General features: G+C 43.8%; 1 protein-coding gene across 1 annotated transcript in view; it reads right to left on the bottom strand.

The window, feature by feature from the left end:
* The window catches only part of MYO7A (myosin VIIA), a 62,097-nt gene that overhangs the window by 7,228 nt on the left and 40,850 nt on the right, over nt 1–14,019 (bottom strand). The window contains exons 25-40 of the mRNA XM_066175562.1: nt 13,859–13,948; nt 12,501–12,628; nt 11,867–11,993; nt 8,448–8,567; nt 7,563–7,736; nt 6,147–6,374; nt 5,552–5,722; nt 4,433–4,550; nt 4,025–4,151; nt 3,740–3,909; nt 3,446–3,636; nt 2,770–2,894; nt 1,891–2,048; nt 1,240–1,393; nt 970–1,125; nt 506–611 (exon numbers count right to left, since the gene is read on the bottom strand). Coding sequence (XP_066031659.1) covers nt 506–611; nt 970–1,125; nt 1,240–1,393; nt 1,891–2,048; nt 2,770–2,894; nt 3,446–3,636; nt 3,740–3,909; nt 4,025–4,151; nt 4,433–4,550; nt 5,552–5,722; nt 6,147–6,374; nt 7,563–7,736; nt 8,448–8,567; nt 11,867–11,993; nt 12,501–12,628; nt 13,859–13,948 — 2,343 coding nt within the window. The remainder of the gene's footprint in view (nt 1–505; nt 612–969; nt 1,126–1,239; nt 1,394–1,890; nt 2,049–2,769; nt 2,895–3,445; nt 3,637–3,739; nt 3,910–4,024; nt 4,152–4,432; nt 4,551–5,551; nt 5,723–6,146; nt 6,375–7,562; nt 7,737–8,447; nt 8,568–11,866; nt 11,994–12,500; nt 12,629–13,858; nt 13,949–14,019) is intronic.

The raw sequence follows: 14,019 nt of genomic DNA, 5'->3' as shown, positions 1-14,019 counted from the left end.
TAGCTGCCTTAGCAGCATGTAAGATGCTTAGTGAGAGCTTCCTGTGTGCAGGTATGATTTCTGTGCCATCTCAGGTCAGAAGGGGTAATTCCAGTCACCTACCTGCCAGTGCTGCAGTAGTCTGCCCAGTTCCCAGGGGGGCCCATCATGGTACCCCTCTGGGTATCATTGGGTGGACATTATCTGTTGGTTTAGGCTCCAAATAACTGAGAGCCAAGGCCTGTGAGCTACTGTGAGTGAATGGATGAACCCATCCAGCTTCCCTCTTTCTGCAGTCATACTCTAAAGCTCCAGTGAACACCAGCAAAGCACCCATATCTTGAAAAACACAACTTGCAACAAATCTGAGTAGACAAGGATGGATTTTCCTTGTAACGCTTTGGCCCAGAGGCTTCTGGAAAGGCTGAACTTTTCTGAATCAGAACCAATATTAGCTCTTCTGAGATTTTAATAAGAAAACTGACAGCCATCGTGACAGAAAAGAATTTCCTTCTCCCCCATTTACCTCATCAGTGTCATCAGGAAAGTAAACCTTGTGGAAAATTTGGGTTGTTTTGTGTTGAATGGCTTCCACTTCTACCAGATGAGGCGGGTATTTTCTGGATCCATTCCTGCAAAACAGGAGCTGGTAAGTGTCACATCATCATCATAGCAAGAATACTTTGTTTAAATCTTCCCTTTTTAATGCATATTCTTTTTGAGTAACTTCAGCTACTTTCTTAATATTAAGATTTTTTTTTCCTCCTAAAAAGAAAAAAGTGACTTAAATGGACCTGGATGAAGTTGATTCATTTCTATTCTTCTGCACTGCTTATCAGCAATCCAATGTCCCTGTCAATCAGTTTGGTGGAATAGAGAGAGGCTGTGAGGTTTCACTGTACCCCCAGCCACCAAAATATCTCTGAGTTTTTTCACACATATTTGGATGTTGTGGTACAGTCAGTTCTAGGAGGTCTTTCAGTGCCATACCTCAAGGCTTTCTGGAGTCTCTGGATGCAGTCTGCTGCCAAGGGGTGATGTTTTCGGGATTGCAGGAACCTCTGGACGTGGGGCAGGAGGATGTTACTCGGAGGGAAAAGGCCTGTACACAACCACAACAGCTCCCAGCCTTTCTCTTCACTATATCTGCACAAGAAAAGACCCAAAAGGAAAAAAATCAATCGTGGCATGGACACTTCAGATCTGCTTTGCCCAACACAGTCTAATGCATTTGGGCCAAGGGGAACGAACAACTCTTACTTGATGTGGTTGTCTGTGAGCTGCTTGAGGGTCTGGCAGTAGATTTCATCCTTTAGGGGTTCAGCTTTCAAGGCACCTTCAAATATTTGGTCTGTCAGCTCATTGACTGAGCGGGTCCTTTTGGATGGGTAGTCACCCATATATTTCAGCACAGGTGGGAGGTAGGAGTCAAGGATGAGCTAACTGGGATATGTGGTGAAGCCCCTCTGTTGATGATGTTGTTAAAGATGTCCTACACATGAATACAGAAGTGGCTGCAAAGGGATATTCAGGCATCAAAATCTGTCCCCAAGGCCATGTGGACTGGTCTGCATTCAAACTCATTAGGGCTGCGGCCATCCACAACAGAGGCACTGGGCAGAGAGTCAGCTGAACCCAGACAGAACAGCACTAGTGAGTGTGGACCAGCAGAACCCAATAACTGGTCCCAGAATCCTCATTGATTAGGAAGTAGACACACCTCAGATTTCAAGGATGCTTAAGTACAGATTTGTGGCTCAGACCATCACCAAGCCTGTGACATGGTCCTACAGCCCTTAAGAGAGACCACAAACCTTTCTTTGGGCTTTGCTTGGGGCCCTAAAGAGCCTGTTCAGCCCTTTGCCTGTCAGACCTGTTGCCCAAGGGCACTCCCAAGCAGAGGAAGGATATCAATAAAGGCCATACAGGCTTCTTGGGACAGCTCCTCACTGCCCAGGATCTTCTTCAGCAGTGGCTGTTTGATGGGCTCACGGGTGTAACACCACAGCTTGTCCTTTCCACGGCTCTTGGTGATCATGACCCGGCTGAGGGTGTGCTTTGGAGGTGGTCTGGTGGCAAATGCAAAGCAAGAGGTGGAGAGATTACAGGGACAATAGGAACAGCTCATGGCCAATGTTTCACCTAGGGCAGTTGCTCACAGCACCTGGCTACTGAATTCTTACACCAAATGGGAATTTAGCAAGTATCCAGCCCCAGTTCTGCTCAAAGATAATCACTGGTACTTTCCTATGGCTCAGAAGAGTCTCTTACAGACACTACCCTAGTAAAGACACCACAATCACCAACCCTATTCCAAAAAGCTTCTAACCACAGGAAGGATGATGGCATTGAATGGTCAGGGCAGCCACACTGAAAGAATACCACATAGCAGTGTAAGCTTAACAAGGGGAAGACATCCCAGAGGATCTGATCTACCTGTTTGGATTGCCAGCCCATCCAAACAGAAGCAGGAGCTTTGGTCAGCTGCATTCAGCAGTGGTGCACATTTAAACTTTTGGAGCTGAGATGAAAATGTCTATATAGCCTAAGCACATCCTCCCACATAATATTAAATTTTAAATTGCTACTCCTCTGCTGAGGAGAAATCCTTCATAAAACCTTGTCTGGGGAAAATCTGCAGTTCAAATGCCATGACCTAAACCAGAGGTTGCAGTTGTACAGTCACACAATGGGTACTCCTAGTCTTTTCCAGTAGCAAAATTTTCCTGATTCCCAAGCTACCGGCACATGGATTCCTATAATTTTGGAGAATGGTTTGAAAAAAATCACCTAAAATAATCATAGGAAAATTCCTCCAAGGTGTATGGCTTTACTCTTTCTTCACTGTCTGAAACTGTCATCTGAGAGGTTCTGATAACATCTTGTCGTTGGTCAGGGGTCATTGTGACCAGGGCCTGTGGGATGAAAAGCTCTCTGTTACCTGGTATACTTGAAAGAAAATATATCTGATGTATTCAAGAAGAGGAAGCAGATACAAAACAAGAACAGTGAAAATGAGAATAATCCATCAATTCCCGTTAACAGTCAGTTAGAACTGTGCAGTTGTCATTTCTCTGTGCCATTCTCAGTCACTAATGCAAGGAATAACAAATATTTCCATAGTGAGGGTCATTTCCTATGGAAGATAATGTGCTCTGGAACCTACAGCTCCATATGTGAATGTAGCAGTTCCCTCCAACCAAAAATACACCTTTAAGCAATCAGGCCAGCTGGCAGGATTTAGCACAATACATGGATATTCCAAGTCACAAGTTTGTGGCGTCCTGAGTGCCAAGATCAGAAGAAAGGCTGAGATCACTTTTGCTTGGACAGCTCGTCACCTCTCTCATCCACTATGGTTTCTGTCTTATGTTCAGGGAGACTCTGGCCATGTCTAAGCACTTCTCGAAGGCTTTGACCTCGCTGGACATTGTACCAAGTTGAGTAATTCCACAGGACTGCTTACCACGATCTCCAACGGAGGCATGGTGACGGTAGGCAAGACATAGACGCAATCAGTTGGGAAATCCCCTCTCTGCTTGGTCCGTTCATTGAACCCATTAGCCCACCCCGAGTTCATCACTTGTTCTCCTGTGTCCTGGTCCAGAACTATCAGGTCTCCTTTAAGGAAACTGAGGAACCCAGATTCTTCTCCCACTGCAAAAAAACCAACCATTGGTTTGAATTGGTTTTTTTCCAAACTCCTCAGGAATATTAAATCTACCTATATGTTCACCACTGAGCCAAGCTATTTACTTGCCTGGATTTGGGTTGTCTTGGAGAGTGACCACATACTTGGATCGTTTCCTTAGTCCTTCAAGGAAGGTCACCACCAGGTCCCGGATATCCTCTGCATTGTTGGAGGTGAAAGTGTATTCATCACCTTTAATGGTGGCCAGGGTGAAACTCTGCCCTTGCAGCTTTCCTCCTCTGGGATACATTTTTATAGGAGACATAAACATGAAACATAATGAAATTCAAAAGCAAAGCCTGGAAAAAAGACTGATCTATGGTGAGATTGCCAGCCAAGTCTATTCCTCCGTACCTGCTGCTCGACACAGCTGTGATCTCTGGGAAAGAGAGCTCCAAAAGAACCTGCTCCTGTTCATCAACAAAATACACCCCTGTCCAGTTGACAGCTACAATCACATCATTTTTAGGCAGGCTTGGCCCTGGGTTGAAGACAAGACATTTGATCAGCTCATGAAGAGTCTTAGGATACAGAAAATGTTTCAAAGGAGAAGGCAATGATCAAAAACTCTGTGCTTTTTTTTAAGGGAGAGAAATAATGGCAGACCAATAGCCTGAGGTATTGCTAAACAGCATGCAACAAAAAATAATGCATCCAAAAAAGACCGGCTAGATGGTCCCTTTCTTGTCTGTGGAATCCCCACCTCTCCTTCCTTTTGCTTTAGAGCATCTTGTGCTCTGGGCATGTGCTGTACTGACTCACCTGAGAATTTGAAGGCTTCATAAAACCGAGAAAACAGCAAAGGCCACTTGAAACGTGCAAAATCCACTACTTCTTCCTTGACCTTTTTTGGGTCTGTCCTCTTCTGAGTATAAATTCCCTACAGATAAAACAAACCACAACTAACATGAAGCAAAACACCGTTATATCCGGGAAGAGAGAAAGGAAAATCAATCCATGTAACCTGAAGATCTTGGAACAAATATTAATGGCAGTTTCAGTGTGGCTAAGGGCCAAACTACTACAGGAACAAGTGACAGTTTGAGTGAAGTCTTGGCCTTCAGTTCCCACTTTATGGAATAATTTGACTTGGAGAAGGCTGGACAAGCATCTGGAGTGACCAGTCTCAGTGAGGTTTGTCTCAGCTGACTGTGGGTTTCCCTAAAGTAAGTGTGTACTTTTCAGCTTGACATTCCTTCAGCTGGAAGTGGACACTAAGCAGCCCTTAAGCCCCTTATTTAGGGCATCCTTAGACACCCGACACTTCTGTACAAAGCTGACAGGCTGATGGGGGATGTGCAAGATCCAAGTGAATCCCTGTGTTTCCACTGACAGTTAAGTTGAGGTGAGACTCCTAATGCACATGGAGATGTTTACACAGCAGGGATCCTAATCTGAAGCAGGCTCCTGATGTTAAATGAATGCCAATCCTCATGCCAGGAACATCACCTCTCATGAGTGGTCATGAGCACTGGGTAATGAGTTATGAAAAGTGTTGCCGTGTGGGAGTGTCACAAATGTTCTAATTGAAGTCAGGGAGGTTTTATACAATGCTTGGCACAATAAGGTCCTGACATTACCCAGAGACATGAACCACCTCTGTAATACAACCGGTAAAACCACAATCTCGTGTAACAGGAATGCCACCCCAGAGATGGCGTTTTGCATCTTACAGTAAATCTTTACAGGATGTCTCTGTCAGATCTGACATAACAACCAGTGATAAAAGCTGAATATGGTTAGTACAAGCCCTGCCCTTTCTCACTGTTTCAGCTTCAGGCCAGGCTAAGGGCTGAGCTATGATGTCTGACATATATTTAAAAGGCACATGAAGCTATTGAAGCACGATGTGATTCTTGACAGGTGATCTATTGTCCCCACCTTTTTATGTGCAGCTATAATGAGCTGAGCCCATTTTTCCACTGTTTTTGAAGCTGTGATCTCTCTGTCCGGAATGTAGGATGGAATTAGATTCAGCAGCCTTTCCAGTACCATCTCTGACCCATAGTCCACATAATACTGCTGAGAAGCCAGTTCTGCCAGATCTTCCTCCTGTGGGAGCCAAACAAACCAAGTTAATGCTGTCATCAAGTCATCATAACATCCATCCTCCACCACTCAAGGAGCCTCTTGTGGAGGCTGGGTGTACTACAGAATTGTGTGTAGATGCTTCCTTTTGGCAGAACATCTTTTGGCAGCTTTTTGCACATCTGAAGTTCAGGACATTGACCATTAAAGGCTATGATTTAAGCCATAACATGTTCATTGTTAAGAGTGCTCATGCAGCACATGGAAGCATCTAAGACCAGTCAATTGGTTCTGATTGCTGTATCTCCTGTTTTCCACATGAATACCACAATGCCCAAGCTAATGGGTATCCAGGGAGGAATATTTATCATCCCCTTTGTTGTAACCTATTTCACCATCTCAAAGATACTTGTCGGACCAGACTGGGAGCGGCTGAGGTCACACACACCTTGTCACACCGGTACTCCCCAAACTTCACCCCTCGCACGATCTGTTGGTAGATGAGATTGGTGGCCACGTTGTCCTCACTGGGGTTGTGCCAGGGAGTGAAGATCTCCTTCCTGAAGAAGAGCCGCCACGGCGCGTTCCTCTCCTGCGCTCCCTGCTCCTTGGCGTACTGCTCGCACTGGGACACAGCGTCCATCACGTGGTCATTGCCACTCCCCAGCGAAGACACCTGGGCAGGGCAGAGAGAAATGTGGCATTCACCTGACCAAATGCAGACCCTTTTAGGTATAGAGATCTATTTTTGAGTCACTCAGACTACCTTTATAACCCAAATAATCCAAATAAATAATCCAAATAATTCAAATAATCTAAATAACCAATGGTTCTATGTCATCAACCAGCCACGTTCTGCAGCATGGCTGGGTGAGCCATTCCATTTTGACCTCCAGTTTCCCATCCAGAGTGAAAGGAGAGCATCAAAATGAATCAGCAAAGCCAATCGTCCCATTTTAAACTATTGTTGATTCATACTGTGCTTTGAAACACACTGCTTCAAAGTCATGGGCTTGGATCCAAACTAGCTAAGCATCAGAAAAAAAAAAAAACAGAATAAAAAAGCCTGTCCTATTACAGAAATTTACCCGTCTTCTCATTGGAGTCTGCCATGAAGCCCCCAAAGCACTACATCTCCTCAGACTTAGCAACCCTTGCTGAATATGTCCTCAAAATGAAGAAGACAGAGCATAAACCATTTTATTCTCCACCTAGAGGCAGAGGTGGCCACATCCATAGCAGAGAATATACTTAATTCTCTTACACAGCAGCTCTTGGAATACCTGAGTTTCACTGACTTGCAGCTGTTCTCTCAGCTGATGAAGCTTTACCACTCTCATTTATGCTCACCTTTATTTTAACAGAGTTTCTGAAAAAGATACGCTTTTAGTTTGAATAAATCAGGTTAAATGCCAATGCAGGTATGACAGTTTGGATTTTAGCTCATTTCAGAAGCTTAATTTCAACTGTTAGCTTTCCAATTAAATTTAATTGGCTCCCTTGGATAAAAATCCATGTAGGATGTTTTACTGGAAATTCATCTCTAATAAGCTTAACTGAGAGTAGGAGAATAGCATAACATAAGTATGTCGGAGGAAAGGAATTTCTAAAGGTTTCTGGTCCATCACACTGGTCAGAACAGCTGCGTCTTTGAATGGGTTTCTCTGTGTATTTTCCTGTTAAATTCTGAATATCTCCAAGGAGATTTTCCTACAACCCAGCTGCGGAGTTTGACTATTCTTTTTGTGAAAATCATGCTGACACTTGTACTGTAGAAATAATCCCTCTGATTTCTGGAAGTTACGTGACAGCAAGGAGAACCTCCCCCTTCCTTCCCAGAACTATTCAGGAACAGAAGATATACCTTGTCAAAAAGCGCAATGTAGAGCGAAAAGCCGAATCGGTCCTTCAGGCTGATTTTGTCAGCCAAAGAATTACAGAGCTCTTTAGCAGTTGTTGCAGAGTCTGTCAACAGTGTCTTTGTTGTCCCATCCATAAATGTGACAGGCAGCATGATTGGTTTCTTGGACTTGGTAGCCTAAAGGATTAAAGTCAAACTTTCTAATGTCACGTGTATTTCAATACCATTTACCTGCATACTCTTCACCCCATTTTGGTAACCATTTACTAATTCCTGATCTCACTGACTGGCTGCTTTTCAGTGCTACAACATCATATAACAACCAACAGAATAATGTACAGTCAGTCACTGGAAGCACTTGGAAGTCACAGATATTTTGTTTAATACATTCAGTCATCAAGGTGCCTAATCCAGTAAATACAAACAAACTTGGGAATGCCCATGGACACTGGAGCACAGCTGTAAATGCTTGCGAACCAGTTTAGAAAATGAGCAATTTTTGCATTTTTGCACAAACTGCCTGTTCCAGCTATAATTATCCCCAGACAAGTCCCAGGGACCACTCCTAGGAGGCAGTTTGCCTGCAGCCACCTTCATCTGGAAGACAGTTTCTTTGAACACATGGGGGCTTGCTCTGTGCCAACTGGCCTCAATGCCAACAGGGCACATTTAATTTACAAATACTGATGCAGCCAAAAGGATTGATCTTCAACATACTCTGAAGCAAATCCAGGATGCACAGGGACTACAATATTCTGGAATTGCGGGAAAATTCCTGCCAGAAATAGGCATTTTGTTGTCCCACATTCTGTCCTGATAGAGATGTGGTTCTTGTGACAGTGAAAGGCTTAAACCCTGAGCCTGGGGAGGACATGGAGGGGCTCATACCTGCAGCTCCAGCCAGCTGGGTGGCTGTGTCCTTGTGCCATTGGCAAACGTCCGTCTCAGCCTCTCTTCACAATAGGGAGCATAACCTGGGGGGCCTCCGTTGATAAAGTTCCTTAAATACTGTTGGCAGCAGGGAACACATTGTTTAGAACTCTGTCTTAAGAGGAAAAGCATTTGCAAAAAAGTAATGTTTTATTCTACATTACATCACTGGAAGCTGAGAGAGAGTAGGACAGTGTGCACTCCTGCCTTGCTCCTCTACTGCGCATTTCTGGCCTCAGAGGAGATAAGATACCAGACTAGATAGACCTTTGGTTGAAGGCACAGCAGCAGATTTTCGGTTCTTGCTATTGCTGCCAGCGATTTTTATCTTTGTATTTTAAAGATGTCTTATAAAACGTTATTGAGTGTTGGCCAAAAAGATGGGAGTGAATGAAAAAGATATGTAAGTAATGATTCAGGGGAATTGTAAGTGAATGCCACTCAGAACATTTAACTGACAGCACAAAAGATCTTTCACATGACATTAAACAGATATCTCCTTAGATTTTAAATTGCATTTTGGCCTAAACCAGAATTTGAAGCACTTCAGTGTATGTTTAAAATACAATCATACTATTGTAGAGAAAATTAAATCCAGTGATTTCTACAACATGAAAGATAACACACTTAAAAATATTACACAAACATCTTGGCCAAAATGTTAGCTAAGATGAATAAATCTGTAAATCAAATTTTTATGAGAGACTTTTATATAAAGACTTCTCTGAACGATAACACACAGCTATTCCTTCAGAAGCACAGACTGCTTTATAACACTGGCAGCCATAAATAACATGACTAGAGAGACAGATATCTCTGTCAATCGTAACTTACAGAGACACTATGAAGTACCTAAGTAATACAGCCAGGTTACAGGGATCAGATCTGCTGCAAATGATCGTAAGCAGTTGATGCAATGCAAAAATGTAGTTTTAATTAGGCTATTGCTAATAATGAACTATGCAATTATATATTTTTTCACATTCCTACTTCCTTGTGACTGAACCTTCCCACCTAGGCCCACTGTTGGTTGAAAGAAAGGTGCAAAGAACAGGAGTGCTAATGTGTCTTGGCCAATGTTTAACATTTGATGCGATAAAGGTGTCTAATAGGATCCAAAGCATAACTTGAATATTTGGGAGTTGGAATATATATTGAAGACCTGTCTCATTACCAGTGAAATCTGTCCCAAAATGTTCAGCTCCAATTGACACTTTTGAGTGACAGAGTCATAGAAGGAAATGGATGCCATCCAGAGAGGCTTGGACATGCTTTAGAGCTGGGCCTGTGTGAACCACATGAAGTGCAACAAGGACAAGAGCCATTTCCTGCACCTGGGCTAGGGAAATCCCAAACACAAACACAGGCTGGGAAGAGAATTGACTGAGACTAATCCTGGGGAGAGGGTTTTGAGGGTGTTCATGCACAAGAAGCTCAACAGGACCCACCAGTGTGCACTCACAGCCCAGAAAGCCAAACATGTCCTGGGTTGCATCACCAGCAGCGTGGGCAGCAGGGCGAGGGAGAAGATTCTGTCCCCCCGCTCTGCCCTAACCAGATCCCACCTGGAGTGCTGCATCCAGCTCTGGGGCCCCCAACACAAGAAAGATGTTGAGCTGTTGGAGCAAGTCCAGAGGAGGCCACAGAGATGCTCAGATGGTTGGAGCATCTGTGCTATAGAGACAGGTTGAGAGAGTTGGGATTGGTCAACCTGGAGAAGAGAAGGCTCCAGGGAGGCTTTAGAGCACCTTCCAGAACTTAGAGGGATACAAGAGAGCTGGAGAGGGACTTTTGATAAGGGCATGGAATGACAGGACAAGGGGATGTTGCTTTAAACCAAAAGAGAGCAGGTTTAGATTGGGCATAAGGAAGAAATTATTTTCTGTGAGGGTGGGGTAAGGCACTGGAACAGCTTGCCCAGAAAAACTGTGCCTGCCTCATCCCTGGAAACATTCAATGCCAGGCTGAATGGGACTCTGAGCAATCTGGTCTAGTGGAAGGAATGCCCTCGTGGCGGCAGGGTTGAACTAGATGACTTATAAAGATCCCCTCCAACCCAAACCATTCTATGCCTCTGTGATTCTATGATCCTGTGATTTTACGATTCTATGTCTGAGTCTCCAGAACTACTTATAAATTATTTTTGACAAGTGCTTCACCATCCTAAAGTAATCTTCTGTTATTAAAGATTTAAATGAACACAGCTTCCTGTGCCATACTTCTCAGATCTCATTTCCACACATAATTTAATTTTCTGTGACTTTGCCAGTGATTTATCTTCTTTATTAGATTTCACACTGACAAGGCCTAGGGACGAAGAAGACATTTCTATTCTTGGCTTCAGCTCTTTCAGTGCTGAACATCCAGTACCTAATCTGATATCTACAGAAATTAATGGAACATCTTTATTTCCAGTCAGGCGCTGGAACAAATTGTCCAGGGAAGTGGTGGAAGCACTATCCCTGGAAGTGTTTAAAAAAATGCAGATATGGCACCTGTGGACATGCTTTAGTGGTGGGCTTGGCAGTGGCTGGACTTGATCTTAGATGTCTTTTCCAACCCAAACAATTCCATGACTCTATAATTCATTTGGAAAGCACTGTTCAAATCTATGCAACAGAACTTTGCCCAGAAAAGAGAAAAAGAAAATCCTTGAGAACCACCTGTTTTTCAGAAATGTCAGCCACTTGGCATCTCTCACTGACTTTAGTCCTGCTGATCCACAATGCTGCTGAAGATGGGTTACAGGTCATCTCATATGGCTGTTTGGAATTGGATGTTTTCAATATGACACATGATGGGGAACACAGGATCATTCAGAGAATACCTTTGCAAATGTACTTCCACATAAATGAAGTCCTTTCCATTCTATGTGCATTTTTTAGCATAAATTTATATTTGTAATTGGCTATGTTCTATTCCTTGCTAGTTTTGGTAGAGTAGATGCCTGAGGTCATACTGTCAAAGCCAGTAGATGCTGAATGCACAGACCTTTGCATATAAGAAACAGGACAAATGTGGGCTATTCTGATTGTGTAAATTCCACTTGCAGCCTCCCACAAACAAATTTCTTACCAGAAGTCCTTAATCACATCTTCACACATCTACATGCAGGAGATATCATCTAATTTGGTTGTCTACATTACCTTTAGAGTCACAAGAAAGAGACAGTCACTTCTCAGGAGTGACTTGTCTGATTTGCATTAGACATTGAACTTGGTATCATGAACAATTATCTTAGGAACTCTGTCATCTTCATTTCTGGCAAAGACTGGGATTCCCTCTACTGTGAAACCCAAGAGAAAAGCTGATTCCATGAGTGGAAAAGAAAACACATTGGTAGATATTTCATTAGACAATTGTCAGATACAATTTACCTTCACAAACTTCTCAGAAGGAGCAAAACATCCCACACAAAGAGACATCAGGATCCAACCCCTAGCATGGCTGCTTTTGGATGGGTTCTGAGTCAGCTGCTTGCAGATTTGACAGTAGATTTCATCCCTAAAATAGGAGTAAAAAAATAATTAAAAGTTAAACAAAAAAGAGAGGAATTGTTTATCATTAATTTCTATTAATAAACATAAACACATAAATTGGCTAAACCAGAGATGTGCAAGTGGTCTTCATTTGACACTTTCCAATTTTTGAATGCTTCATTTAGCAGCTGAAATGAGTTTGAGTTTTTTGTTAGCAGGCCATTAAAAATAGAGATACAAATGGAAAACAGAGTAGCGAGGAACAAGAGTGGACATTTAAATAAACAATCCAATGTCATTAGGTCGTTCAGAAATATTTGAATCCCTTTGTATGGTCTTTCCACTGGGCCTGGTATGGACAGTAAGGAACATGATTCAGCCCAGCTTGCATTATACAACATAACCACAAAAATTATAAAACGAGAGCTTTGTAAAGCTGCAAATATCAAACTTGTTTGAATAGCTCAAGAAAAGCTCAAGGAAGAAGGAATGGAAAGAATGGCATATTCATGCCTTTGTTTTGATTTCTAACCTTAAGGCTGGCCTGAGGATGCCATTACCAATAATGAAATGGAGTTTCTCCAGATTGGAAGTGGGTCGGTCTTCGAGCATGCTATTACCCTGCAGCGTAGACTCACCATCGTGAAGTCTCTTTGTCACCTGCCAACCAGACATATTGGTCTCTTTGAGGACAGCCAGTCACTGTGTCCCCCCCCACCCCCATCCCAAGTGTGTTGTGCTCCCCCAGGAGGACTCCTCCACCAGCCAGGAAGGCTCTCAGAAATTCTTCAGTTTAGGATTTTAACAGCAATGGGAGGGTTTGACTGTGTTGGCTTTAATCATGACTGGATGAAATTAAAAATGGTCCTGTCTAGTCACACTTTCACCTGCTTGGTCCTTTCCCAGGGTTTCTACAATGGCACCCCCTCTGCATTGCAGCTCTGAGCTGGTCCTGATGTTGGGAGAGGGCCACCAAGGGTCTTTGGAATAAACCAGCTAATTGCCAAGGAGGACCTGTCCCTTTAACTTAATCATATTAAGGTAATCATCAGTGTTTTCACTGGCAAAATGGACCCATTCTCCATGCTAATGATGCAGCTGAAAATGCACAAGCATGGTGCTGTTTGTGAAAACAAGGATGGCAGTTGTCTGCTTGGCAGCCCACTGTCTCAGCTAGTGAACCCCATCTCCATTTAGAGAGATGGACATTTCTAGAGCATCTTCAGAGCCAATCAGGATGAGCTGGATTGGGTCCTGTTTCTCCCCACTGACCCCTGAGGGAATATCTCACAGAGCAATCTTCAAGCTCTCAAGCAGCTATAGCCAGGTAAGATGGTGCCTGCTCTGGGAATGGGCAGTCTACCAATAGTTTCCATCACCCCTACCTGAAAGATTTATCATTCCTCACTCTTTAGAGATGGCATTTCTCAAAAGCTCTCAGCTTAGGGTAACTGCTCCCATGGGGAGTTTTGTCCCTGGCATGGGAGTGGAGCAGAGGATGGGTGAGTGCTGTTGAAGATCCCACCTCTGCTCTCTATGGTAGAGGGCTGGAAACTAAAAGCAGGGATAACAATCAGACCATCACAGAGTGGTGAGAGGTATCAGCAGCTGGATGGAGGGCTGTGAGAGAGGGGAGGGAAGGTGCTGGATGGATGGAGAACAGGAGCCGAGGGGAGGCCGGCGCGAGGTGCAGAATGACTCAAGGAGACACGGGAAGCCAACCTTTCCCCTTAAACACTCCTTAAATCTTTCAGGCAGAGAGACAGGTAGCGCCAAACCCAGAGGAGGGCTGGTTCTATGTTGTCTAGGGAAAAGCAGAAGAGAGTCAGAGAGGGCTGCAGACAATCCAACGGCACTTGTGCTGCCAGGCGGCCAAGCGTCTCCCCTCACCTCCTCCGTCAGTTTGGATTTCTTCTTAAGTGTTAAGGAGACTAGTTTGTGCCGCACACTATTCTTCTTGTGCCCATCAATGTGAGTACTCTGCAAAGCAAGAGGAGTGGATGCAAAGTGGTGAGATGCAAATGCTGAACAAGCACTCTCTCTGCTTCGTC

The sequence above is a fragment of the Chamaea fasciata genome, unplaced genomic scaffold (assembly GCF_029207755.1).
Source record: "Chamaea fasciata isolate MVZ Bird 193981 ecotype frontalis unplaced genomic scaffold, bChaFas1.0.hap1 SCAF_2, whole genome shotgun sequence".
NCBI classification, from domain to species: Eukaryota; Metazoa; Chordata; class Aves; order Passeriformes; family Sylviidae; genus Chamaea; species Chamaea fasciata.
Note: the sequence above shows the minus strand (reverse complement) of the source record. Positions and strands in the feature narration are given on the sequence as shown.